Source organism: Lissotriton helveticus, chromosome 2_1 (genome assembly GCF_964261635.1).
Source record: "Lissotriton helveticus chromosome 2_1, aLisHel1.1, whole genome shotgun sequence".
In the NCBI taxonomy this organism is placed as follows: Eukaryota; Metazoa; Chordata; class Amphibia; order Caudata; family Salamandridae; genus Lissotriton; species Lissotriton helveticus.
Window position 1 is genome coordinate 1,520,306,659 of NC_136059.1, and position 25,260 is coordinate 1,520,331,918.

The 25,260-nt window shown below is 47.4% G+C and overlaps 1 protein-coding gene across 2 annotated transcripts in view; it reads right to left on the reverse strand.

The window, feature by feature from the left end:
* The window catches only part of LOC144818749 (sulfotransferase 6B1-like), a 283,225-nt gene that overhangs the window by 123,289 nt on the left and 134,676 nt on the right, over window positions 1-25,260 (reverse strand). For both annotated transcript variants that reach the window (XM_078676457.1, XM_078676458.1), the window contains one exon: window positions 13,390-13,484. In XM_078676457.1, the coding sequence (XP_078532583.1) occupies window positions 13,390-13,484 (95 nt within the window). The remainder of the gene's footprint in view (window positions 1-13,389; window positions 13,485-25,260) is intronic.

Consider the following 25,260-nt stretch of genomic DNA (forward strand, 5'->3'; position numbering starts at 1 on the left):
ATACCTTGAGTCCATATGTGGTCCAAGATGTTACCCCCGGTGTGAGTGGGGGAGATGACATGCTGCGTCAGATTGAGGCTAGAAAGTGCCTCAAACAATTCGGTGGCGTGGGGACCAGCGGCAGCATGGTTGAACCAGTGGTTGAAGTCGCCATATATGGCAACGCAAGCTGAGGAAGTCATGAGGGCAGCAAGCTGCTCACAAAAAGTGACAGTAAATAATGGCATCAGGGTGGGAGGGCGGTATAAGACGATAAGGGTCAGAGCCCCCGCTTCAGTTGGCAGGCTGATTACCAAGTTTTCAACATCAGGGAGGCATAAAGATGACGACTTAATGAGCGGTAGATCTTTGCGAATAATTGCTGCAACCCTTCCGCCACGGCGGCCGTGAGGCCGGTTGGCGTTCAGCAGATAATAGTTAGGGGGTAGGGCAGCCAGGATGTCAGGGAGGGATAGGTCGGATAGCCAGGTCTCAGTGAGCAGCAGGATGTCTGGGTTTTCCGCGATCAGCAAAAGAAAAATATCAGCGTGGTGTTGGGGAAGAGAGCGGGTGTTGATATACAATATACGGATGCAAGTTTCCGGCGGCGCAGGGAGCAACTCAGGTGCACGGGTGAGTCTGGGAGAGACCAGGTCGGCCGCAATGCCGAGAGATGCCAAGCGGTCCCAGGTTGTGGATAGAAGAGCGCAGGGGGGCTGCTGGAGATTTCTAAGTGCAGCAGGGGAGTATGCCAAAGATTGGGCAGCATTTTGGGGCCCTGGGCCCGTCTGGGCGCGGACGGGCGCAGACGGGCTTGCCTTAGGCGCGCCTTCGGCGCGCAAACGGCGCGCCCGCTGCGCCCGTCCGCTGCGCGTACGTAAGAAGCACATGTTTTATGGCGATGGTAGGAGGCGTGGCCAATTGCAGTGGGCGTGGCCGGGGGGAGCGGCCGCTGGAGGCGGCGAGCAGGAGCTCCTATGGCCGCTGCAGCGTCACCTTGGGCTGCGCGGCGCTGACAGAAGCAGGGAGAGTCCCTGAGGGCAGGTAGGCTGGGGTTAAAATGAGCGCGATCGAGCGCTGTAAAGATGAAGGTTACATTTAAAAGTGGGGGATAGCTCGGGTCTATAACTCCCGCGGAAGGCAGGGGAGTTGTCCGGTCCAATTACAGTGAGCTAGCAGTCAGCTCCTTAAAAAGCTCAGGTGGGCGTGGCCTGTAGCGGTGGGCGTGGCCAGGGAAGCGCGAGCCAGCGCTGTGATAAAAAAGATATAATTTTTAAAGAATAAGGGTTAACTGAGGTCTATTACTCCCGCGGAAGGCAGGGGAGTTTGTCCAGTCCAATTGTGCTTGAGCTAGCAGTCAGCTCCTTAAAAAGCTCAGGTGGGCGTGGCCTGTTGCGGTGGGCGTGGCCAGGAAAGCGCGAGCGAGCGCTATGAAAGAAGAGGTATAATTTTTTAAAAATAAGGGTTTACTGAGGTCTATTACTCCCGCGGAAGGCAGGGGAGTTTGTCCAGTCCAATTGTGCTTAAGCTAGCAGTCAGCTCCTTATGAGGCTCAGGTGGGCGTGGCCAATTGCAGTGGGCGTGGCCGGGGGGAGCGGCCGCTGGAGGCGGCGAGCAGGAGCTCCTATGGCCGCTGCAGCGTCACCTTGGGCTGCGCGGCGCTGACAGAAGCAGGGAGAGTCCCTGAGGGCAGGTAGGCTGGGGTTAAAATGAGCGCGATCGAGCGCTGTAAAGATGAAGGTTAAATTTAAAAGTGGGGGATAGCTCGGGTCTATAACTCCCGCGGAAGGCAGGGGAGTTGTCCGGTCCAATTACAGTGAGCTAGCAGTCAGCTCCTTAAAAAGCTCAGGTGGGCGTGGCCTGTAGCGGTGGGCGTGGCCAGGGAAGCGCGAGCGAGCGCTGTGATAAAAAAGGTATAATTTTTAAAGAATAAGGGTTAACTGAGGTCTATTACTCCCGCGGAAGGCAGGGGAGTTTGTCCAGTCCAATTGTGCTTGAGCTAGCAGTCAGCTCCTTAAAAAGCTCAGGTGGGCGTGGCCTGTTGCGGTGGGCGTGGCTAGGAAAGCGCGAGCGAGCGCTATGAAAGAAGAGGTATAATTTTTAAAAAATAAGGGTTTACTGAGGTCTATTACTCCCGCGGAAGGCAGGGGAGTTTGTCCAGTCCAATTGTGCTTAAGCTAGCAGTCAGCTCCTTATGAGGCTCAGGTGGGCGTGGCCAATTGCAGTGAGCGTGGCCGGGGGGAGCGGCCGCTGGAGGCGGCGAGCAGGAGCTCCTATGGCCGCTGCAGCGTCACCTTGGGCTGCGCGGCGCTGACAGAAGCAGGGAGAGTCCCTGAGGGCAGGTAGGCTGGGGTTAAAATGAGCGCGATCGAGCGCTGTAAAGATGAAGGTTAAATTTAAAAGTGGGGGATAGCTCGGGTCTATAACTCCCGCGGAAGGCAGGGGAGTTGTCCGGTCCAATTACAGTGAGCTAGCAGTCAGCTCCTTAAAAAGCTCAGGTGGGCGTGGCCTGTAGCGGTGGGCGTGGCCAGGGAAGCGCGAGCGAGCGCTGTGATAAAAAAGATATAATTTTTAAAGAATAAGGGTTAACTGAGGTCTATTACTCCCGCGGAAGGCAGGGGAGTTTGTCCAGTCCAATTGTGCTTGAGCTAGCAGTCAGCTCCTTAAAAAGCTCAGGTGGGCGTGGCCTGTTGCGGTGGGCGTGGCCAGGAAAGCGCGAGCGAGCGCTATGAAAGAAGAGGTATAATTTTTAAAAAATAAGGGTTTACTGAGGTCTATTACTCCCGCGGAAGGCAGGGGAGTTTGTCCAGTCCAAAGACACTGATGGCTTTGGAAAACATTCTGCAGTCGACATCGGCGCGTAAGTTAATCATGCGATTATATATGACCATGCAGAACACATCCCCGATTGTGACACCCAGGGCCCTGGCTCAGTGGAATTGTGAATTGGACCAGCAGTTGACGAAGAAGCAGTGGGAGTTCTGTTGCGGGCAATCAACTGATCTCCCCCCAAATTACAAACTTAGGCTGATTCATTTTAAATTCCTTCATAGATACTATAGGACACCGATTAGCCTTTATAAGATGGGGTTGAGGGAGGATGATGGATGCTGGCGATGTGGGCATGTAGAGGCTAATTTCATGCATATGGCCTGGACGTGCTCGAGGTTGTCTGAGTTTTGGCATCAGGTGTTTGATGCGGAGAATCAGATAGTTGACAGGGCTGATATGCCCTCACCTGTATTTGGATTACTGGGATATGTGCGAGATACCCCGCCCAAGCGGCGCAAGCTGCATGCACTGCTATTGCTTTACGCACGACGCCAAGTGGCCTTTTGTTGGGGGCGAAAAAGGGTACCCAAATTTAAAGACTGGCTGTCAGATGTCACATATGGCCACACCCAACTATAATTATTCTGGGAGCAGATCCCACTGACCTCTAGGCCAAAAGATATATGGGGGCCCTTCCTGGAATGGGCCCACATGCACTCTGAGTTGTCAAATTCAGATAACACTGTTGATGTTTAACTTGAATATTTGACGATTGTAAGAAGACTGTTAATTATGCAAATGTGATGTGTCTTGGGATGTGTAGCAATGTGTTCTTCTATTTATATATTTTTTATTTGACTGGCATTTGGGACCCCTGCGTTCTGAAAATCTTTGCTTGATAAGACTGATGGTTTACGCTGCAGCTGTGACATTCATCCTTGTCTTGGGCCTGATTTCTATGTCTTGATCCAGTGCTGTATTATTGTTTCCATGGAATTGTATAATTATTCATATGTATGCGACTATGACACATAACGACTAATGTGCTAACTGGCTTAAGTTGGCACTTTGTGCCTGTATTTTGGTATTTCATTTTGTTTTGTAAAAAGTCAATACATTTTTTTTTTTTAAAAGAAGCTACCAGCCTGGAAACCGTGGCTTGGAGGTCTTCCACCACTGAGACTTGTTCCTTGGCCTCTGTGACCCTATGCGCCACACCGTGAAGATCTTGTTGCAGGTGATACAATTCCAACCCCACCTCTCCAATTTTTGACTCGAGCACCATTCGGGAAGTCTGGATTGACAGTAAGATAACTCTGGTGTCTCCCATTGAAGAGTAGGCCTGCAAGGTATCTGCTGGGACTAGAATCCACGGGGCACCGAAATAGGGGACGGGTATTTATCTATCTTGGATTGCCTTGAGATTTCTGCAGGTTTATCATGGCCCATGGTCAAGCAGCGTGGTAAAGCGCAGTTACTCGATGAGAAACAACCGGGCGAGCCAATCAACCGCCTGTCAAAGCAGGAGGTGTATAACAGCTTGCTTTCTCCACCAGTCTGTGAGGTGGGCAGCACCTGCAGCCGTGAACACCCTTACGCCTAGTTCAGCTCGGTCCAACAGTACACCTCCTCATATCATGGCAATCCCCGACATAGGGCGTTATGTCCTGGTCTGCTGGGCACGGGGAGTGTCCCCTCACCGGCCGGTGACAGCCTCGACTCCAGGCCTGAGGATTTCAACAGTTTCTAAGCGAGGGGGCCCCCACGAAGGAGAATAGTGCAGCAGGGAGAACTGGCAAACCCTCCCCAAACAGATGCATAGCGGATCAGGGAGACATTCTGGGCCCCCACCTCTGCAGGGAGACTGTCTCGTTGGCTCTGGCAGCCGCCTAGGCCTTCTGCACTGACCGCAAGGCATGTCATGCATGACAAGGCCAGAGCCCCCATTTGCCTTCAGTGAGTGCTCAGTCAAGCCGTGCTGCTCTGAGCTCAGCTCCTGCCCTGCGTGTCCGCCATCTTCATCACGGGCCTCACTGGCTACAGCCTGGCCGGGTGTCGCTGCCCCAGGCCGAGGTGCAGCTTCTGGAAATGCTCCAGTCTTGCCTACAGACTCCCGTCAGCACCCAGGAGTCATATGGATTATGTGCTGGTCGGGAGCTCTGGTGAAGATCGACCATCATCTGTATATATGATAAATACTACTAACTTATAATATGTGTAAGTCCTTCATACATGACAGTGATGCATCACAGTCTTTGAAGTTGTAAACACCACACTCTCCATTTCTGTGTCCTGATTTCTCGCTCCATTGTAGTTTCTCCTACACCTGGCCCCCGGATTCCTTTGGGTTTAAGTGTCTTACTGAGGCAACATTTATGCATCTGTAGTTATAAGATTTCCAAAAAACTCCCTAGGAATGTAATGTTCACATTTATTTGTGACACATTTGTCCCCATCCCCTGACCAATTTGAGCAAATTCAGAAAAGACTCCATACAAAATTGAGTCGTTAATCCTGCCAAATTTTGTTCTTACTGGTCATGGAGACACCGTTAACTGGGAGCGCGGTGCGTCCATTGGGGCGTAGGGGCGTAGCCCCACTAAGCCCTGGACGCACCGACCGTGGCACTGCAGCTAAGCTTAAGCCAGCAAACATAATTACACACTAATTCTATCTTCACAAATTAGCGCCACACGCAGCGCGGGAGTGACTACACGGATCATGTCAATGTAATGGTGCGGTCGTAGTGCGCAGGGGGTGGGGTTGCGGGACTGCTGGTCTGCTGCAGCTGCTTGAGTGACAGTCTGCAGAAGGCCAGCACTGTGCGCATGAGACTACCAGGCTGAGACTTGCCCGCGCATGCACCGATGCCAGCAAAACACTTTAGGCATGGAGAAGGGGCCGGGGGTGCGTCTTCAGCCGGGCCGGGTTTTCAAAGGCTGCCCAGGGCGAGTACACAGTGTGCCCCCCTAGCCAATCCTGGTGCTGCATGCAGCGCCAGGATTGGCTGGTCCACCGCGCAACATCCATTATTGGATGCCGCGCGTGGGTGGGCGGGGGCAGAGTGGCGCGACTCCGGGCAGGAGGAGAAGCAAACAGACCCCGGCAAGAGCCCCCCAGGCCCGGTGTGTGACCCCCCTCCCACAGCCTCCCGGTGCCAGTCGTCCCTGGAGGGGCTGCGAGACTCGAGGTCGGAGCAGCAGGAGCCGCTGGCAGAAGTTGTGGAAAGTTTCCAAGAAGATGCCGAAGACGGTCACGGTGAGTGCGGCGATCGGGAGAGGGGTCCTGTGACAGATAGGTTACCGCATCAAAGTCTAATAGAGTATCTGCTGCATACAATGTGGCGTAAAAAGCCTCCAAGTCATGGGCAAATTCCTCATCCCAAGACCGCAGGGAACCCGCCAGGTGCCTGCAGTTCAGTGATCCTCCTATCCACTGCTTGAGCTCTGAGACGATGTGCCAGCATGAGCTCTGCCTTTCTGACCCCAGCTTAATATTTCTGTTGTACCCTAAGCCAGCTGTGTGTGGTGGTTTTGAGAGGGAGAGGGCACAGTTTGGGGACTCTTGTAAGGTTAGGGTGGGTGTGCAAGAACTGCACAGGCCTCGTATTCCGAGGTGTGGTGGGAGCTTGACTAGGGAAAGTGATATTTTGCCTGTCATGTCACGTTACTGCACATTGTGAAGTGTATGGTTCCCATTTCATCGGCCCTTCGATATTTAGGGTTGCACGTCCTCCCCTTGCCTCTTTAGGATTCCAACGGAGCCTTTCCAATACACATTTTAATACCTACAGGCTACAAGATGAATTTGCTCTCCTGTGATGAATCAAGAGACGGTGTTAGCCAGTGTTTGAATGTGCACAGAGTGAGTTTCACAAAAATTAATCTACCCCTTTAGAGCGCAGAGCAGGCCGGCAAGAGGCCCGCTCAATCTTAAAATGTTTTATAACCTCCTTGGGCGCGCAGTTCAGCTACAACTACCGCTCAACATCCTAAACTGTCATCTCCATCTTCTTGCAGCATAAAAATGATTTTTTCCTATAATAAAGACTTTTTATAATAGCCATAATGTAACTACAGAGGTCATGGACGTCTTGAGATAACTTCATTGTGACTAGCACCTCGCACCGCTCTGGGGACATGTTTGCCTCATAATAATCACCCTGTCAGTCTTGCTTTGCTAATTAGAGTCAGAAGTCTAAAGGTCAGACGCATGTGAGTCACAAAGTTTTCATCTTGTGCTTGAACTTGACTTAGTCGCCAAGTCTACAATAAAACATACCAGATGCGCATCCGCGGGTTTTTCGTGTGGTCCTTACGGAAATAGATTGGTTTGCACGTTGTAAGTTAGCAGAAACCCAATCATATCATCTGGTTCTTTTTACTGGTATTTACTGTTTTCAGTAAAGACAACACCTTTGGTCTCCCCCCCTTATACATTCCAGCAGGTCAAATATGATGAAATGTAATGGAGCAGAAGACCCAGGAAATACCGGGACATGTAGAAAGCACCTAAATCTGCATGTTGTGCTCCATTTTTAAGGGCACGACTCATTATCGGTGGCATTCATCCTAACCAATGTTTCTTCTGCCCAACCCATATCTAGTGCTTGTAGTGGCTTCTGTGCTGCCGTTAGCTGACAGCGAAAACTGCATCTGAACCTGTGAGAGACTTCCAGTTCCTTAACCTAGGTTTCTAATTTAAGCCGCTTGGTGTGTCGATCCCTATTTTAGCCTGTGGCTATTGCAATAGAGTGGCACACTCAACCACGGTCTCCCGTAGGGCAAAGACAGAGCTGCCTGATATTTTGTTAGTCTGTGGAAATAAGGTTATGGCTGCCTATGATTCTGTCAGTATGTGAACATAGGAGTTAAGTATTGAGCCAGCAGATCTTAGGTGCCAGCGAGTCTCTGCATGGCTCATATTGTAGTATGTGCGGCTGAAAAGAAAGTATATCCAGTGGACGTGGGATGCATGTACCTCCATATATTCCTTAGACTAGCTTCCCCCAACCACTGTCTAGTGGCTGGAGTAAGGCCACCAAAATGACTCACCCGTGGTGTGGACGTATCCCCCTGATCATCCATCATGATTAGGGCTCCTGGTTTTATGGTATTTATTTTATTAACATTTCCGTCTGTATTTAACCATGTTTATTTTTTGCCTATATAACTGATATATATTTCAATGTTTATTTTGTGCTTTGAGAATAAATGGAGCCGTAAAATTGTATATTTCTGTGTTTATTTAACTCTTGAACATGCATACATGGATGCCTGTCACAGTTTAGCAAATTAAGCAGCCATGTATAACTAAACACTACACTCATAAGTACATATTAGTGTTATACTACAAAAATATGTTAACATATGCCTATTTAAGGAAATCTCATCCTGTTTTTTAATTCCCCATGATTTATGTATGTTTAGTGCTAGGAGGTCCAAGTCTGTGCCAGAAAACAATGTGAATATGTACGTAAATATTTGAACGTTCCATCACTGACAGTATAAGATAGGTTGCATTGTCAGAAAGTTTGAAGTGATGCCATCAATTACAGCCAAAACCGGCGTAAACGCAATTTGACCAGTTGAGCACATTTACATTTGTTTTAGGCAACCAGACTTGTTTAGCTGTCTGCCCCTCCCTCGGGCTAGTTGCAAGACTAAAATATACCCAAATTGCCACGCATAGTGATTGTGTCTGCCCAGTCCCTGTGAATTGTACACCTTCTTAGGTATTTTGTGAAAGTGTTTTATTTTTTTAATAGCGCATGCTACCTATATTGAGTCTTTTTGAAGATGCCTACATATTTCAATACAACTCGAACATGGCGGTAGTAGATAGTGAGACCTTTTCTTTTGGACCTGGGACATTAGGTGGTTACTGGGCACTATGGGGCTCATTAGGATGGCGGTTTTTCCGCATCCTCTGGGCCGGCGGAATCCACCGCCGGCCCGGAGGATGCGGAAAAACCGCTGCGGACCCACCAAAGACCCACCGCCACATTAGGATGGCTGGTGGGTCCTGGTTTCCGTCCGCAGCTTTTCCGCCGCGGTTGGCTTACAACCACGGCGGAAAAGCTGTAATATGGTGACGGTGTCTCTCAGACACCGTCCACCATATTAGGATGCACAGAAAGAAATGCTTTTACACGGCGGATATTCCGCCGTGTAAAAGCATACGGAGCTTCACTGCGGGGGCCCGTTGCGGGCCCCCTGGGTGAAGGGGGGGTGGGGGGTGCACATGGGGGGTACCTATGGTACCCCCCTGCATATGTATGCAGCAAGCGGCAGGCACCGCGCGGTGCCTGCTGCTTGCTGCATACATATGCAATGTATGCTTTTTTAACATTGCGGCTGGTGCAGCTTGAAGCTGCACCCGCCGCAATGTTAAATATCCAGGATGTGACCGCCAGGGTGGCGGTCACATCCTAATTTGCACGGAGGGACCGCCGCAGCCCATGCGGACGGTCCCTCCTACTCTAGGGTGGCGGACGGACGCAAGTCCGTCCGCCATCCTAATGAGCCCCTTTATGTGGTGGGCACTGCTAAGGATGGCAGGACGGCACTGTTCAGGACGCCATTTGATTTAGCACTTGGTGAAAGCTGATAATCTAAATCATTGCGACTGACATGCCTTTATTTAATTGCCTCAAGCTGTGCATGGTGCAAGCGTGAGCCACACTGTTAAAACATGGTATTTCAAGCAGGTATTTATTTAAAGTCTTATAGTCAAAGTCAAAGTCAAAAGTCAAAAAGGCTTTATTTCGATAAAAAAGAATTATCATAAAAGCAACACATAAAACACAATACACAATAGTATATAAAATCAGTAAGACACATATGAATTATTTAAGCAAATTAACTCGGAATTCATTAGAAAAATGGTTTTTTCTTTTTCTTTAAAAAGGAATTAAACAATTAATTTTAGCCTTTTGGTGCGAATGGACCAAGCCCATGATAAAAATTTAGCTAAAACACAAGCATACGTGGGACGGCTATCAGACACTAATATCCTGATTGCAGTCACATGGCTGTTGGTGCCTAGCTGCCGACATAGGTTTTTAAGCCAGATCCTCCTTGGGATTGCATACTCTGTGCATTCAAACAAAAAATGCGCCAATGTCTCTGGTTTTATTGAGCACGCTGGACAGAGCTCTGTGGTTTGTGCGTGTGATTTCCAGCTTGAGGTAAAGGAATAAAGGGGAAGGGTTCCTGTTCTAAACTTAAAATATAGAGCCCTATCAAAGGGTTTTTCAATAGTATCAAGATACACTTCCCGTTTGGGCTGATCTTTAAACTTCAAAAAGTCCTCAGTAAGTCTGCCAATGGTAGTGCTAGTATTTCTTTTTATGGAGATCCAGTCCCCGTAAAGTTTCTTCAGCGTAAGCTTCGGTGGAGAAGTTCTTTTTATCCACGCTTCACTTAAGCCCAAATTGGCTAGCAGCAACTTTATGTCTCTTAACCATTTAATTTTATGCCACCCAGGTAATGACATAATTTCTGCAAGGCCTTGGGCATATTTACTGAGCTCCTCCACACGCCACAGCCGTGCCCATAGCAAGAGTGGCCGGAATTTTGCAAGGTCCTCTATTGGGCGACTTCCTAGGTCCAACATTAGCGGACCGTGGGTGTTCCCTGCGGTAAAGACATAATTGCTCTGCAGAATTTCTTCTCGGATCTTGGTAGAGCATCAGAAATGGATGACCCCCAAAGTTCAGCCCCATAGAGGGCAGAGCTAACACCTTTAGCCGAGTAGATCTCTAGGACAGTAGCTATAGGTCTTATTTTACAGGAGCGTTGTTCTTTCAAAAGGGCTCCTGTAATTCTCTTATGAGTTAAAAGCATTTTATCGAGGTGCGGTGTCCAGTCCATTTTATGAGAAAGGCGTATCCCAAGATAATCAAAGACTTCGACCCTTTCCAGCGGTTCAGCATTCAGGATAGGGGAGCGGACTGGTTTTTTGGGGGGATTCAGAACCAGAAATGTTGTCTTACTTGTGTTGATTGTCAGTCCACGATTTGCGCAAAAAGATTGGAAGTTATTAAGAAGCCTTTGGAGTCCTATTGGGGTCTTAGATATTAAAAGCGTATCATCCGCGAAGAGGAGGGTTGGTATGCGTTCGCCAGCCAGGGATGGTTCATCTGAAGGATGTTTACGAAGATGCTCAACCACCCCATTAATGTAAAGAGAAAAAAGGGTGGGAGCTAGGACACATCCCTGGCGCACACCTCTCTCTACCGGGATACTATCAGTTTTTTCACCCTCTGGTCCCCACCTAATCTGGGCAAAGCTGTTTTCGTGCAGCCTAACAAGCAACACAAGCAAGTAATGAGGTAACCCCATGTCGGCCAGTACGCTCCATAAGGTCTCCCTGGGTACAAGGTCAAAGGCAGTCTTTAAATCGATAAACGCGAGATAAAGACTGCCCTTGCCTATAACCACGACCTTCCAGTAGACCATCATGAGCCTAAAAGCTTGCTCAATTGTCCCCGTTCCTACTCTAAAGCCCGCCTGGTAGTCAGTGAGGATTTTGTTTTCATCTACCCAATTTAGAATTCTTAACAGTAGAACCTTGCCAACTACTTTTTGGCTAACATCCAACAGGCTAATGGGCCTATAATTTGACGGGTCTTCCCTGGGGCCTTTTTTGTAGATAGGGACCACCTCCGCCCCTTTCCACGAGGAGGGGACAGGGGCGCCCCTACAGATAGCGACAAGTAGGGAGTGGATGAGTTTCCCCCACTTTGAGGTGTCAAATCTTAAAAGGTCGCCAGGGATACCATCCGGACCGGCCGCTTTCTGGGGAATGATGGTGCCTATTGCATATTCAACCTCCTTAATAGTGAAATCAAAATCACTAGGCTGAATATGCCAGATTGGAGGGAGCAATGGTGTACCCGCAACCCCCCCTTGGGAAACGTTCATCAGCAATTGGTCAGCTTGGCGGGTATATAGCTTGGAAAAATGTTTAACCCACGCCTGGCTGGGGATTTTGCAAGTTATCAAATCACTGTCCGGCCTGTTCCGAGCTCTAATAGCATCCCAAAAACATTTAGCGTCCTTCTTTGAACTAGCTTCTTTAAGGGTAAGCCAGTAGGACTCCTCCCACTCCTTTTTGGCTAGACCCAGTGTTCTCTTATAATCTTTCCTGGCTAGCTGTATTTGGGGTTGGGATTTGCCTTTGACGGCTTCAATTAGTCGGGACTTGGCTTTCCTACAAGCTCCTGTATACCAAACATGCATTCCCTTGGGTTTAATCTGGGGCCTAATCCTCCCTACATTGCCCTTGGCCCAAAAGGCTTCCCCTATAGACTTAACTGTTGCTTCGAAAATGGGTGTTACCCTATCCACTGCCGTAGCTAAATCAATAATATCTAATTCAGTTTGCGAGGCCACAAGAGCCTCCTCTATAATATCAAGTTTGCCAGGGTTATTGGCAACTTTGTCCCACTTTAGGCGCCTTCCACAGGAGGAAACAGTAACCTTGCGTGAGTTTTTCGAAGGTGCTGGAAATGATACATTAGACAAGGGATTCATGATAGTTAAAGAAAGCGAATTATGGTCGCTCTCGACAGTTGGTATGACTATCATGTCATCAACCCAACTCCAAAACCCCAAGTCCAGTAGGATATAGTCAATCCTTGAGGTATGACCAACCCTATTGAACGTCGGGGCGCCCATCCGATCAGAGGATGTACGGCAATTAGTGGCTCTAAGCCCAAACTCTAAAGTCAGTGCATTAAGCTGGACTGCGTTACGAGTCCAGCGTCTAATCGGAGGGATGGAGAGTGAAGGGATACCCCATCTGCTGTCTTCTTCACCCAGGTCAGGAATACCATCTAAGGGGAGTGGCTCATAGGTGCAATTAAAGTCACCTGCTACTAGGGTATAGTCAGCTTCTTTGGAATCCCTAAGCTGGACTTCAAGATCTGATATTACGGTTGAAGTATTCCCATTTTTTGTACCTCTAGCATAGACATTGTACAGAGCTAGAGACGAAGCTCTGCATGGGTTACATAATACTATGCCCAAGAGTCTTATAGTCTGAATTCAGCACCTGAGCATAATAGGACAGAATGTATGAGGCTCTGTGGTTATACTGAATAAGCAGCTACCTATGTTATGCCATCTATTAATGTAATAACTGCACTTTCACAATTGCTTTATTAACCTTCCTGCTTTCTCAAATTTGCTTGAAAATGCACGATTTTTCTTCTTTTTTGAAAAAATTTCTTGGGGGGGGTAACCCCCCCAAACCACCTTTTTGGGGTTTCGGCTCGCACGCTGCGCTCGCTCGCTACGGTGCTGTATGCAAATCACTTTGCGCCCCACCACTTTCAAATGTCACCCACCGCATGGGAGGATTGGAACTATTACATTCTAACAGTACTGTTGCTGGGGGATGCTGACACTGATAAAAGTTCAGTCATAAAAATAAAATGAGGCATTTAGAAATATCAGTGCTATAAGAAGGGATGAGGAAAATGTTAATAGTGGAGAGGAGATTGTTGTGAAGACAGTTACCCTTTAATAAAACATGAATGGACATTTACTTTCAAATTAATTTAGTGAATTTTAATCAAAAATCATTTACTATGTCCCTCATGCAAAAACATTATCATGTAAGTAAAAATACCTTTTTCATATCTTCGAACATTACAATCATGACATTCTCGTCGTCTATTCGCTTATTCCAAGCAATGGCGTGGTCAAAATATGAGCCGCAGGCAACTGAAATGTAAAAATATAAACTGTCAACTTAGTTTGGAGCAGTGACCATTACACTGAATCTCATTCTTCAAACGTACTATTGCAGAACAGATCACATTCCCTTTTTTAACCATTCACTTTTTCAAATATTACCTTCTAAACAACCTTGACAAGTCCTGTGCAGATAGTGTTCTTTTTTTAACCGTTTTATTTTGATGTTCTTTATAACATTACAGTCACTGCATGTATAACATGTATGAAACACAGTGAGCTACAATAGTACACAATGTCACAATATCTAGAAAGGGGTGTCTGCATTGGAAGCACTGCTTCATTGAGTTTGACTTCATTATGTTAAGTTCAGCTATTCGGATCAGTTCTGGGACTTGGCTGGAATCAGTTTCTATCAGTGTGTCCCATTTCATGAACGTTTGGAAAGGTAGCCAACTTGTCCATGCTGTCATGGAGCATTGCGGTTAGTGCATAAATCATCCATAGTGCCCCTCCCTCCCCCAAATGTTTCATGGAGGACTGGTAGGTTGGTTCCAGAATTGGGTGAGCACCAATTGAACCAAAATCAGCAGATAAGTTATAAGCTTCTCATGGAAAAACATGCCTCTCTCGCCACAGTTGTGCCAGCAAGTAGCTGGGCTTCTGAACAGTGGCTGAAGCCATGTAGGGGATAGATACTATCTAGTGAGTAATATCTATGCATTCACTTTATGCGTGGTACAAATGGAAATGTTTGCGGTCCTCTGCCAAATTCTGTTCCATGTGTAATCTGCTGTTTCCTGACCAAGGTCTCTCTCCCAATACTTTGTGTAACTTTATTTAGTTTTGTGACCTATGTCTAAGAGTGTGCGTGGTAGTTGTTATTCCCTTCTGCAGTACTTTTTTCATGAAGGTGGCCTCTAATAGGGGTTTTTAGTGGGCCATCGTGTACTTCCCTGGAACCAGCCCAATTTAACAGTAGTGTAAATCGGAAGTAATCTACTCTATCCAGAAGCCACCCTTCCGGAAGGGCCTCCAGGGAGCGTATCTCACTGCCCAAGTAAAGATCGTCTAGAAAAGGAGGATTGCCATTATTCCAGCCCCTAAGATGAGGGTCACCGGTCCCGGTGGAAAATCAGGATTATAAATTATAGGAGTAATTGGTGAAGGGAACATGGTGGATCCATTCTTGCCTCTGAATGTTGCTAATACTCTAATAAGATATTACATCCCTTTGCAACACTTCGGATGCTGTGATAACATGTGCAGATGTTAAACAGGTGATCCCAGACCTGGCTAGGTAAAAGACCCCCGGCCTTGATGGTATCCCCATAGAATACTATAGCACTTATGCTAGTAGTTTAGTAAACCGACTAGCTGCTATCTGCAATGAGGCCCTGCAACTGGGTGAGTTACCATCCTCATTTTGAGAGACAATGCTGGTCTCTCTTCCCTAACCAAACTGAGACCCTACCTGCACGTCTTCCTCCCGCCCAATCGCTATAGTGGACCACTATATAGTACAAAATACTGGACAAAATCGTGTCTGCTAGATATACCCAAATTCTCCTGGAGCTTCTCCACCCAGACCAAAACGAGTTTGTCCCAGGGTGTAGCCAAATGTGGTGCTCTGCATAAGGTAGAGCAATTTAGGGAGTGTGACCATCTTAAACATGGCAGCCCTTCCCAACAATGACAGTGGCAATCATCTCCAATGATACGCATCCATCTGGTATTATTCCTAGAGGGCTACTTCATGGTTTCTATCCAGAAATTTATTTTATCCTGCATTCTTTCAATGACTAGATATCAGAACCCGTCCCTTTTCTTTTCTTTCACCAACCAAATTCTTCCTTCCCTCCTTTTCCTTCATCTCTTCTGTTTTCAGTTAAATCACCTTTTCTATCTTTTTTTGCAGATTTGGTGTATCCATCCTGATTCGGAAAATCCCACATATTACTTAAGACTTGGGTCGATCTGAAGGGTTGCTATTTTTTCGCCATATTAAAAATGAATGGAAAGGTTTATGCATAGGTTCAGTGTATGCACCAACGGGTTTTAAGCGTACCTTCCTTCTTCAACTCACGCGAGTATTGACGGAGACAGATACTATCAACATCCTGAGAGGCAGAGATTGGAATTTTGCCCAGGATATGCTCTTAGACCGTATCAGTCTGCCTCCAATTGATGTATCTAATAATGCAGACAGAGCCTTCCTATGAGATCTTGTAGCTGATCATGGCCTCCGCTATGTTAGGTGTCTTTTGCATCCGACAGACCGGGAATACAAATATTTGTCCCCAGTACATGGTGCGCAATCACAGTTGTTTTTTTCCTGATGCCACCATTTACTTCCTGTTCTCTGTGAGACCTCAATATCAGAGGGTGCACTTTCGGACCACTTACCTATTACCCTAGATGCTGATCTGGATCTGTCGCCACCAAATCGCAAGCCCTGGCGTCTCTACTTATCCAGATACAACCACCCAGTAGGCAAGACACAGCTTACAGCTCATATGCATACTTCCTAGGAGAACAATGATGGTTTGGTCGCCTTTGCCCTGACATTGGGGGCGTCATCGAAGGCGAGCATCAGGGGACAGCTGATGAGGGATGCAGCCTTGTCCAAAGAACAAAGGGAGGAGCATCAGAAAGTGCTAGAAGCTGATGTAGCCCATCTCACACATCCTTATACGGTCACCCTTCTACTATCACCAGGCGCAGCCATGGAAAGGCACATATGGACCTCAATGCACTCTTCACCTCTAAAGTCGATTATGCGCTGTGGAAGCTGAAATATCGGCACTATGAACAAGGAGAGTAGGTGGGGTGTCTTTTGGCGGTGCAGCTCAAGCAGAGGGAGAAGAGAATGGCCAATCCTGCTATCATTACGGAATCAGAGGTGCTGGTCACCAAGCCAAAGGAAATTGCAGACACATTGGCATCCCAATACAAGACCCTCTACTCCCCGGAAATTGTTAAAGAAACAGATTAGATAAACAACTTCCTAGAAGACATTCAATTACCTTACCTCTCAGAGTATGGCAGGCAGCTGTTTCAGTGAGACAACACCAAGGAGGAGATAGAGCAGGTCATCTCGGATTTAACCTATCACAAAGGCCCGGGGGAGGATAATTTACCAGCAGAGTTCAATAAGTGGACCAACTTTGAGGTAGTGGATCTTCTCCAGGAGGCCTTCACTGAGGCTGACTGCTCGGGCTCCTTGGGTATATTGCCCAACAGGCCACTGGTTTTGGTCCTATCCAAACCAGGAAAATATCCTGTCCTTTGTGGAAGTAGTGCCCCATATCCCTGCTCAATGGGGACGCCAAGATAGTAGCGAGCATCTAGCAACCCACCTTAAGCGTTTCCTTCCCTCTCTTATTCACCATTCGCAAGTGGGGTTCGTCCTACACGCTAGCTCGTGCAGTCTGGATATCCGCGGACCTTCCAGATAAGGCCTTGGCACTGCCATTGGATGGAGAAAAGGCCTTTGACAGGAAAGAATGGGACTATTTGTTTGCCATGCACCGGAAATTTGGCCTTGGTGAAGACTTCATCTCCAGAGTGAGATGGCTCTATGATTCCCCCTTGGCGCAGGTGGATTGTGGGGGCTTTCTTTCCGACCCCTTCCCGGTCCGTAGGTGTACCCGCCAAGGTTGCCCAGTCTTCCCTCTGTTATTTCCCCTTGCAATCGAACCATAAGTAGCGTCAATGCACCAATCAGATTGGACAAATAGTTATTCCAACACACAGCGGTCCCTCGACCTTGTATCTATACACAGATAACATTTTACTTACCCTGTCGGTCTTGCCCTCCTCCATCCCTGCGGTGTTGGAGACTATAGATGCCTTTGCAGCATTATCTGGCTGCCAAGTGAGGCTTTGCCGGTGTTGCGAATCACCACCTACGCCACCATAGCCGGTTACCCATTTCAGTGGAAGAATTACTGCCTTATGTATCTGGGCATTCTATTGAATAGGGGCCTGGAACGCAAAGTGGTGGATAATCTGGACCCATTAATGGAGCAAATTCAACTGGACTTCGCAAAGTGGTCCCACCTAAATCTCTCTGGGGACGTACTTAAGTGGTAAAAATGGTTACCCTTCCCCAAATCATGTACGTGTTAGGCATGATTCCCCAATTAATATCCCTTTCGACCCTCCGGCAGATAGATAAGACCAATAAAGGTTTCATCTGGGGCTCAGCTAGACCTATTCTAGCAATTTGGAAGCTTATTGCCCAAAGATCAGCAGGGAGCTTAGGTCTGCCCTCTGCAGAACATTAATATTTAACCTTACATTTGGCACAAATTGTCTATATCCACCCTCAGGTCCAAGACCCTCCATTGTGGGTTATGATAGAACGCAGCCTCCAGGAGGCATTGTTGGGATTACAGGCCCTCTATCTTCCTGGCCCCACTGCTACCAAATCCCTGAATCCCATGATGAAAGCTATGCACGCTGCATAGATGCAGGTCCACAAGCGTTTTTTGCGGTGGACATGGAACTTCATGACAAAGCTCCCATCTGGAATAATGCAAGCATTAGCATAGGAGGGACCATGTTTGACTGGGGCCCTTGGCGCAGAGCTGGGTGTCAGGATCTGAATAATAGCGGAACCGCGCCTGCCTGGTATTTTGGAACTACCTGTCCCAGAAATCTCTGCAGCAAGGAGGCGGGAACTTAAGCCTTCTGAACCCGCAAGTCGGGTTGTATTGGATTTTGTTGTTTGCCGGTACTTTAACGGAGCGGCTGCCCGTTACCTTGTGGGTGCTGTGGTGCTTCGCTGCGTTATCGCGAAGACACGGACACCCCCTTGTTGATCTTGCTGGCGTTGGGAGAACGCTGGTGCGAACACGCTGCAAGTCAGAAACAGTGAAGTCGGCTGACTCACTGTGAGGGTCCTGTGGTGCTTCGCCATTATACTGTTTGCGAAGACACAGACCCCGCTTAGATTGAGCCTTCGGACCTAGGAGGAGTGTTTCGGCTGATGCGCTTCTATTGGTGCTGTGGTGCTTCGCCGTCTGAAACACGAAGACACGGACACCTGTGTTGATACCCTGATTTGTTAGGAGAGATACTTTGTGAGGTTCTGAAGTGACTCTCCGGTATTGGAGCTATTATTGTTTGTTTGGCGCAGAGCGGTCTTCTGCTCCTACGGGCAGAGGTGTGGTCGCTACGCAGAGAACCGGACGCTACCACAACGAAGGAGCCCAGAAGCCTGTAGACTCCATTAGTGTTGGTGGTAAGGCGACGGGGGAGCATTACACCTCCAGGGAGGGCTATTGTTTTGCTTTCGCTCATTACTTTCTTTTGGGGGCTTTGGTGCTGTTAACTGTTGGTACTGATCTTTGCTTCTGTGACGGAACAGAAGGGGATCGGTTTTGGAACCTATACTATATAGGCTGAGAGACGCCTTAGTATTGGGAACGCTGGCATTGTTTCATAGTTCTACTTGGCATAAGGACCAGGTATGTACCAAGCCAGGTTATATTAGGGGACAAGTCAGGAATGGTGTGTGGAATAGGGAAGATAATCTGTGCTTGTGTTTTATAGGTTATTCCCAGGTGTTCCACGTTAGGAGAGGGGGTAAGGAGACAACTCCGTGATCGTCACACTGTGTTTTCACTAAGGTATGTGACGCGTCATAGGGAGGTTACGGAAGCTAGAGAAGGGTCTCAGGTCTTACATAACGGGTTGTCCTTTGTCATTTCAGATTGCCTCAGCCTGTGCAGCAGCTCCCCGACCCCTACACATTTTCCCTCACCTGATCACCTCTAAGCTCTGGGTGCGCACGTTTTCCCGAGTTAGGGGAGATCTGGAGGTGGACCCTCTAGAGCATCACCCGGATCCTGAAGAGCACCGAGTATCCTTGACACTGGGATTCTGACTCTTACGTGCTTGACCTCTGGGTGTGAACTCAAGTCCTTTGAGATGCTATGGGGTGAATTTGGCTTGACTCCTGGTTCAACATCTTTATTCTCAGCCACAATTGACTAGCCTCAGGATGACCTGGCAGGCGTGTCTGCAGGTGGAATATGAGGAGGAAGACTGAACAGAACTTTCGGAGGGTCAAGAACAAAGAGTATGTGAGGCACAGATTAAACTTAGTCTTTTTAACTTTCTTTAGGGCTGGCACTGGACCCCTGCGTAGCTCCAGATTGCAGGGTTGCTCTCTCATTCTCCCTTTTGTTGATGTGATCATGCGTCTTGTGATATTGTCCATATTTTACTCTGTCGCACCATACACCATTTCTGGATGACAGTAGAGTCCACACTTCAGGAATCTATGGATTTGCCCTCGCCACTTCCAGACCCGCTAATTCTCCTTCATGACTTATCGGACATTCACGAATAAACCCACCATGCTCTTTGATTGCTCGTCACTGCCCTTTCAGCTGTAGTTTGCAACATTGGCACTCTCCACAATTGCTGTCACATGAGGATTGGCTTTCGTTTGTACAAGACCGCATCATATGAAAAGATTATTTACAATTTCATGGACAAAGCAGACACTTTTCTTCTTATATGGTCTCCCATTTTGCAAGATGCCCTCTCTTCCATCATAGATCACTTAGACTCCTGCTTCTTCCTCATTACTATCATTGTATTTACTAACCCTCCCTCCCCTCCCTTTCTTCTCTGCTTTGTAGTTTATGTATTTCTTCCCTTGTTTTTCTCTCTGTCCTTCTTCCCTTCCTCTCTTTGCTTTCTTCCCGCTATAGCTTATGCTCTCTTCCCTTTTCTATCTCTCTTAAACATTATATAAAAGTATTGTTTGCTATTGGTGCATGTATCATAATCAACATTTATATCTCTGTATGGTTATAAGCAGGACATGCATGTCACTGTATTTCCTGTTATTTCGCAATACTTAATTTTACCAATAGAAAAGGATGTATGACGTTACAACGCATACTTTTACAACGCATACCTTTACAACACATTTTTTACGCAACATCCATTACAACGCATTCCATTACAACACATGCCATTACAACGAATCTTTAAAAACTACCTTTACAACGCATTCCATTACAACGCATACTACCTTTACAACGCATACCATTAAAACGCATAACATTACATTGCATGTATGGCAAGTATTGGATAGTGTAGGGGTAAAAATTACTATTCTAACTCCAGGGGGGTGCAACAGTAGGGTAAGTATTGGATAGTGTAGGGGTAAAAATTACTATTCTAACTCAGGGGGTGCAACAGTAGGGTAAGTGTTGGATAGTGTAGGGGTAAAAATTACTATTCTAACTCCAGGGGGTGTAACAGTAGGGTAAGTGTTGGATAGTGTAAGGGTACTATGCGTTGTAATGTTATGCGTTGTAATGGTATGCGTTGTAATGACATGCTTTGTAGTGGTATGCGTTGTAGTGTCATGCATTGTAATGGTTGTGTTGTAATGGCATGTGATGTAATGGATGTTGCGTTGTAAAAGTTTTGTTGTAAAGGTTGTTTCCCATAAAAAAAGGAGACACAGGAAAAAAAAGGGACCCATCCCTCTGCACCTACAAATTACAACAGAAGTCCCCCAAAGACTCCCAGCAGCCAACAGCATACAATATAGATTCCACCCAGTTTATTTTATACCCTGAACACCTTTCAAAGGCTTGGAACACTGCAAGGACTGTAGGAATGGAGATCCAAGGGTATGAGAGGTACAACAAAATATTGTCTGCGTGAAGCAATTTTTTTTCTCTTGACCCTTACCTCATAAAATCACATAACATCCGTCCTCATCCACACCCAGCAGCCCAGGAGCTCTATACACAGCAAAAAGAGAAGGGTAGATTTGGGTACCCCTGCCTAGTGCTGTGGCCCAAGGTTAAGGGGATTGACAGATACCCATTGACTCTGACCGCCGCTGTGGGAGCTTTATAGAGGAGCACAACCCATTTACAGAAATTTGGACCAAATCAAAGGGCCCGCAATGTCTGGTGAAGATAAACGCAGTCCATGGAGTCAAACGCTTTTTCAGCGTCTAGTGACAAGATGGCTAGCGGCTCCTGCATTTGCCCACCACGTTCAGCCAGTTATTCAGTCTTTGCAAGTTGTGCCAGGTTGCTCTCCCCTGAGTGTCAATTGGGGGGTTACGTCCAAACAGGTGACCAGGTAGGACGTGGTTAACGTTTAAGAAAAAATAGACTTGGCTACCAATTTTAGTTGCTGCCATTTATTTCGTTAGACTAACAGCCCATACATTTAGTCGTTGGGCCTGATTAATAATTTCTCCATGATTTACACTTTTAGAGCCAATTTAGTTTTGTAACATGTCAATTTTGACTGAGACATTCAAAGATACATAGCTAAAAAAATTCTAATATACATTAAACATACACTTAAACATACACTTGTAGAAGTGAAAAAAAGAGGAACAACAAAAACATGAATTTAGTGCGTTACAATCAATTGTGAGAAATTACACCAGCATGTCTTGAGACACATTACTAAAACAATGAGGACTCTCTTAATGCCCTTTAATTAGCTTTTTAAGGAGAGATGCTCTCCATCAGGGAGAAAATAAATATCTGTGGGGATAAATCTGTGTATAAGATCCCTCTCCATAAACCGGAACTAATTGAATTTGCCCCCTTCATGGATAAGAGGAAATGCCGATGCGTTTCCAATCCCATGATGTGTTAAGGGATTTTCATCAGGGCTGCAGCAGGGTGTAATCTGATTGTGTGGTTACAATTTTCATCAGTAAGTGTTGGTTTGTTCATCAGTCAATCAATGAAACTGACGAAGAGACAGGGGTAGAAGGGATGGGGGAGTACGAGCAGAGGAGCATGATTCACAGCTAGAAGACACAAATTAAGGTGACCAGGAGGGAGGGGGGAAAGGGAGGGGGTAGTGCAAGCAGAGGAGCCTGATTACAGCAATAACAAACACAGATGGCAGGTGTGCATGTGCACAAGCTCGTGAACGCAAGCTGTAGGCCAGCAAAAGCCTCTGGTGGCACTTTTAAAAGCCACTTACTAAATGTCTCGAAGCGAGACCTAAAAAGCTCTCACTTGAAGCGCCACACACAGCGTGATTTTTAGTCCTTTATTGGTTGAACTGCAGAACACAAGACAATGACTCCACAGCACAGGTTCCATTGCCAAACGCGTTTCGGGCTCACTAGCGCTTGCTCACTGGCTTGCAGGTAGGTTCCAGCAACAAAGTTTTCAATACGCTTGTAGCGTTTAAATAATTACCGGTCTTATGGGCTTGTCAAACAATTGCATGCTGGTATATGCAGTTCAATGTTCCTTTAGTAGGACCTGCTATAGCCTCACAAATGTCTTTAAAACCCCCAGTGGGTTGCTGGTGACAGGCACGGGTTGGATTCAGCATTATTTCAGTCCAACCAACTGCTCACGCAGTTCCATCAGCGCCCTTTGCTTTCCAGCGCGGACCTGCCCTGATAAGCAGCGGAGCGCTTCGCAAACGGAGGACCTTACTGCATTTCTTTTGTGTTTCCCTTTGGTTGTGCTGGCCCAGGGCTATTTTCTATGCCCCTGCTGCTTAGGAGTGACCCTGAAATTGCCCAATATCGCCCCTACACCCTGGTGGGACTCAGAGTCCAAAGGTGCACCACAGCGTCCTCATTGCTAACAGCTGCCGCTGGGGGAGGCGTGGTCATAGGCTAGAAAGTGCTGCCTAAACCCCCGTGGCGCATACGTGCGCGGGTAGCACCTGTGCAAAGCCTGGGCCAAGGGCGGGCCTGTCCGAGCCAGGAGGAGGCAGGGCTGGGTCACCTCCCATAGCTGTGTGAGACAATTCAGACACCGGATTTAATATAAGGTTATTTTATTGTTATATTTTGGTTGATCCGTCTGACTGTCCAGAAGGTGGTGTTATACATCTAAGCATAGGCTATGGTGACCAAGCGTAAGGCTACAGTCAATGTCAATGTCAAATATTCTTGTAAAGCGCACATCTCACCGGGAGGTCTCATGGTGCAGGAGTCGGGGTGGGGGGGGGGGGATGTGGGAACATTGGATGCGTTTTTAACAAGGGCAGAGTCAGTATTAACACATTAAGTACAGCTCACTGAAAAACGACTCTCTCTGGACACATATGCAGGTCAAAAAAGGTCATCCTTGGGGGGGTATAACCATCGCTAAATCTCCCCTTGGTGCTCTGCAAATTTTGGACCGCTTAAGCTTGGATGTATCAGTTGTAATTTCCGATGGGGAGTTAGTTGACTGTTCAGCTCCTAAACTGTGGGTACCTGAGGTGGATCACTTAAGTAGTTTGGATCTTGCCCAAAACCCGACAATGAGCTCAGTTCAGGAGTTGATGGTTAATTTATTCCCGAAGAAAGTAGATCCGCCTGCCACGGTGGATATTGGAAGTGACCCTGGCCAATGGAAATGCTTGGAGACTTTAATAACCGTTCTCTTAGCGCCTCTCTTATGCAAATTAGGGGCGATTGAGGAAAAATTGTTGCACATTCTAAAATCCAGCAATGCGCCAGTTAACCAGGAGCCATGTGGGTGTCATTGTGCAGCACGAGAGGTAGCTAAAGCACCTGTGGCCCCGTAATACCTGAATTGAATCGCCCTGTGGGGGGCAACAATAGGGAATTAGCCCACATAGCAGGTAATGTGAACACTGGCAATGTAATTTCTTCCAAATCTCGAACATCACTCATGGCATCTGACCCCGCGAGGAATATTACACATCTGGGCCCGGGAGGAGGGATAGGGGGTATGGTTAATCCTTTTTGCCCACCTGATCATATGCCACCCCTGTTTGCAGGACCTCTGAGACCATCACCCACTTACCAGGCCAATCTTATTACCGGAGACAGTAATAACCATAGAGGTGGTCCCATTGTGCTGAATCCTTTGAATGTTAAGTGTTCTGGAGATATATTAGACCTATCACCGGCCGCATGCCCTTATGTTCTGGTTCTGGCTGGTATCCCACCACTTAGATCAGATCAAACTGAATCCTGGACCCAATTGCGCAACAAAACTAAGTTATAATATCATTATGGTACGCAGAATTGGGTGGGTGGGACAATCTCCAAAGAATTTCAACGGGGACTGTGTGGTCATTAATTTCCTTAACCCCTCGGTTATTAAGTCGATATTGAGGGTTCAGGATCTTTGCCCTACCTCCATTTGGGCCTTGCCATTGGGATATTTCTATAAGCCTTCTCTAAGATTTCCGTCATCGTTTTTTTCCTCTATTTCTTTGTCTAACAGGTTTCAGGCATTCTCCAGTCTGGATGCCCAAGATTGACTACCTATTTGTGATGTAGTACCTGTTTTTCTAGCTAAATCTGTGGAAACACCGAACAAAGAAATACGTGGTCCCACGGTTAGTCTTCCAAATTTTACTTCTCCTTGCTCCTTGAATCAACAGATAGATTTTTCCAGTTGATACGGTAAAACCCAGTCCTACCTCAAGGGGCAAAGGGCAAAAAAGGCTGCTGCATCGTGGGAACTTTTTCCCTACACACCAAATCATAGCCCTACAGGATACATGGGAGTCTAACAGGGCCGGACTGGAACTAAAACCGGCCCTGGCAAAGTACTCAGACGCCCCCCTTCCCCCTCACCCCTTCCCTCCCCCTCACCGCGGGTGGCCCTTAGCTCTTTGCCAGGGCCGGTTTTCTGCCGATTTTGTTACAGGGACGATTTCGCACCCGTAACAAAAACGGTCCCCAGGGGTCCAAAACTGGCCCCCACCCGTGCGGCACACCGGGGGATTGCCCGGTGCCCGCTACGGCCAGTACAGACCTGGAGTTTAATGAACATTTTTACCTGTATCGGTTTATATCCTTTTGTAAATT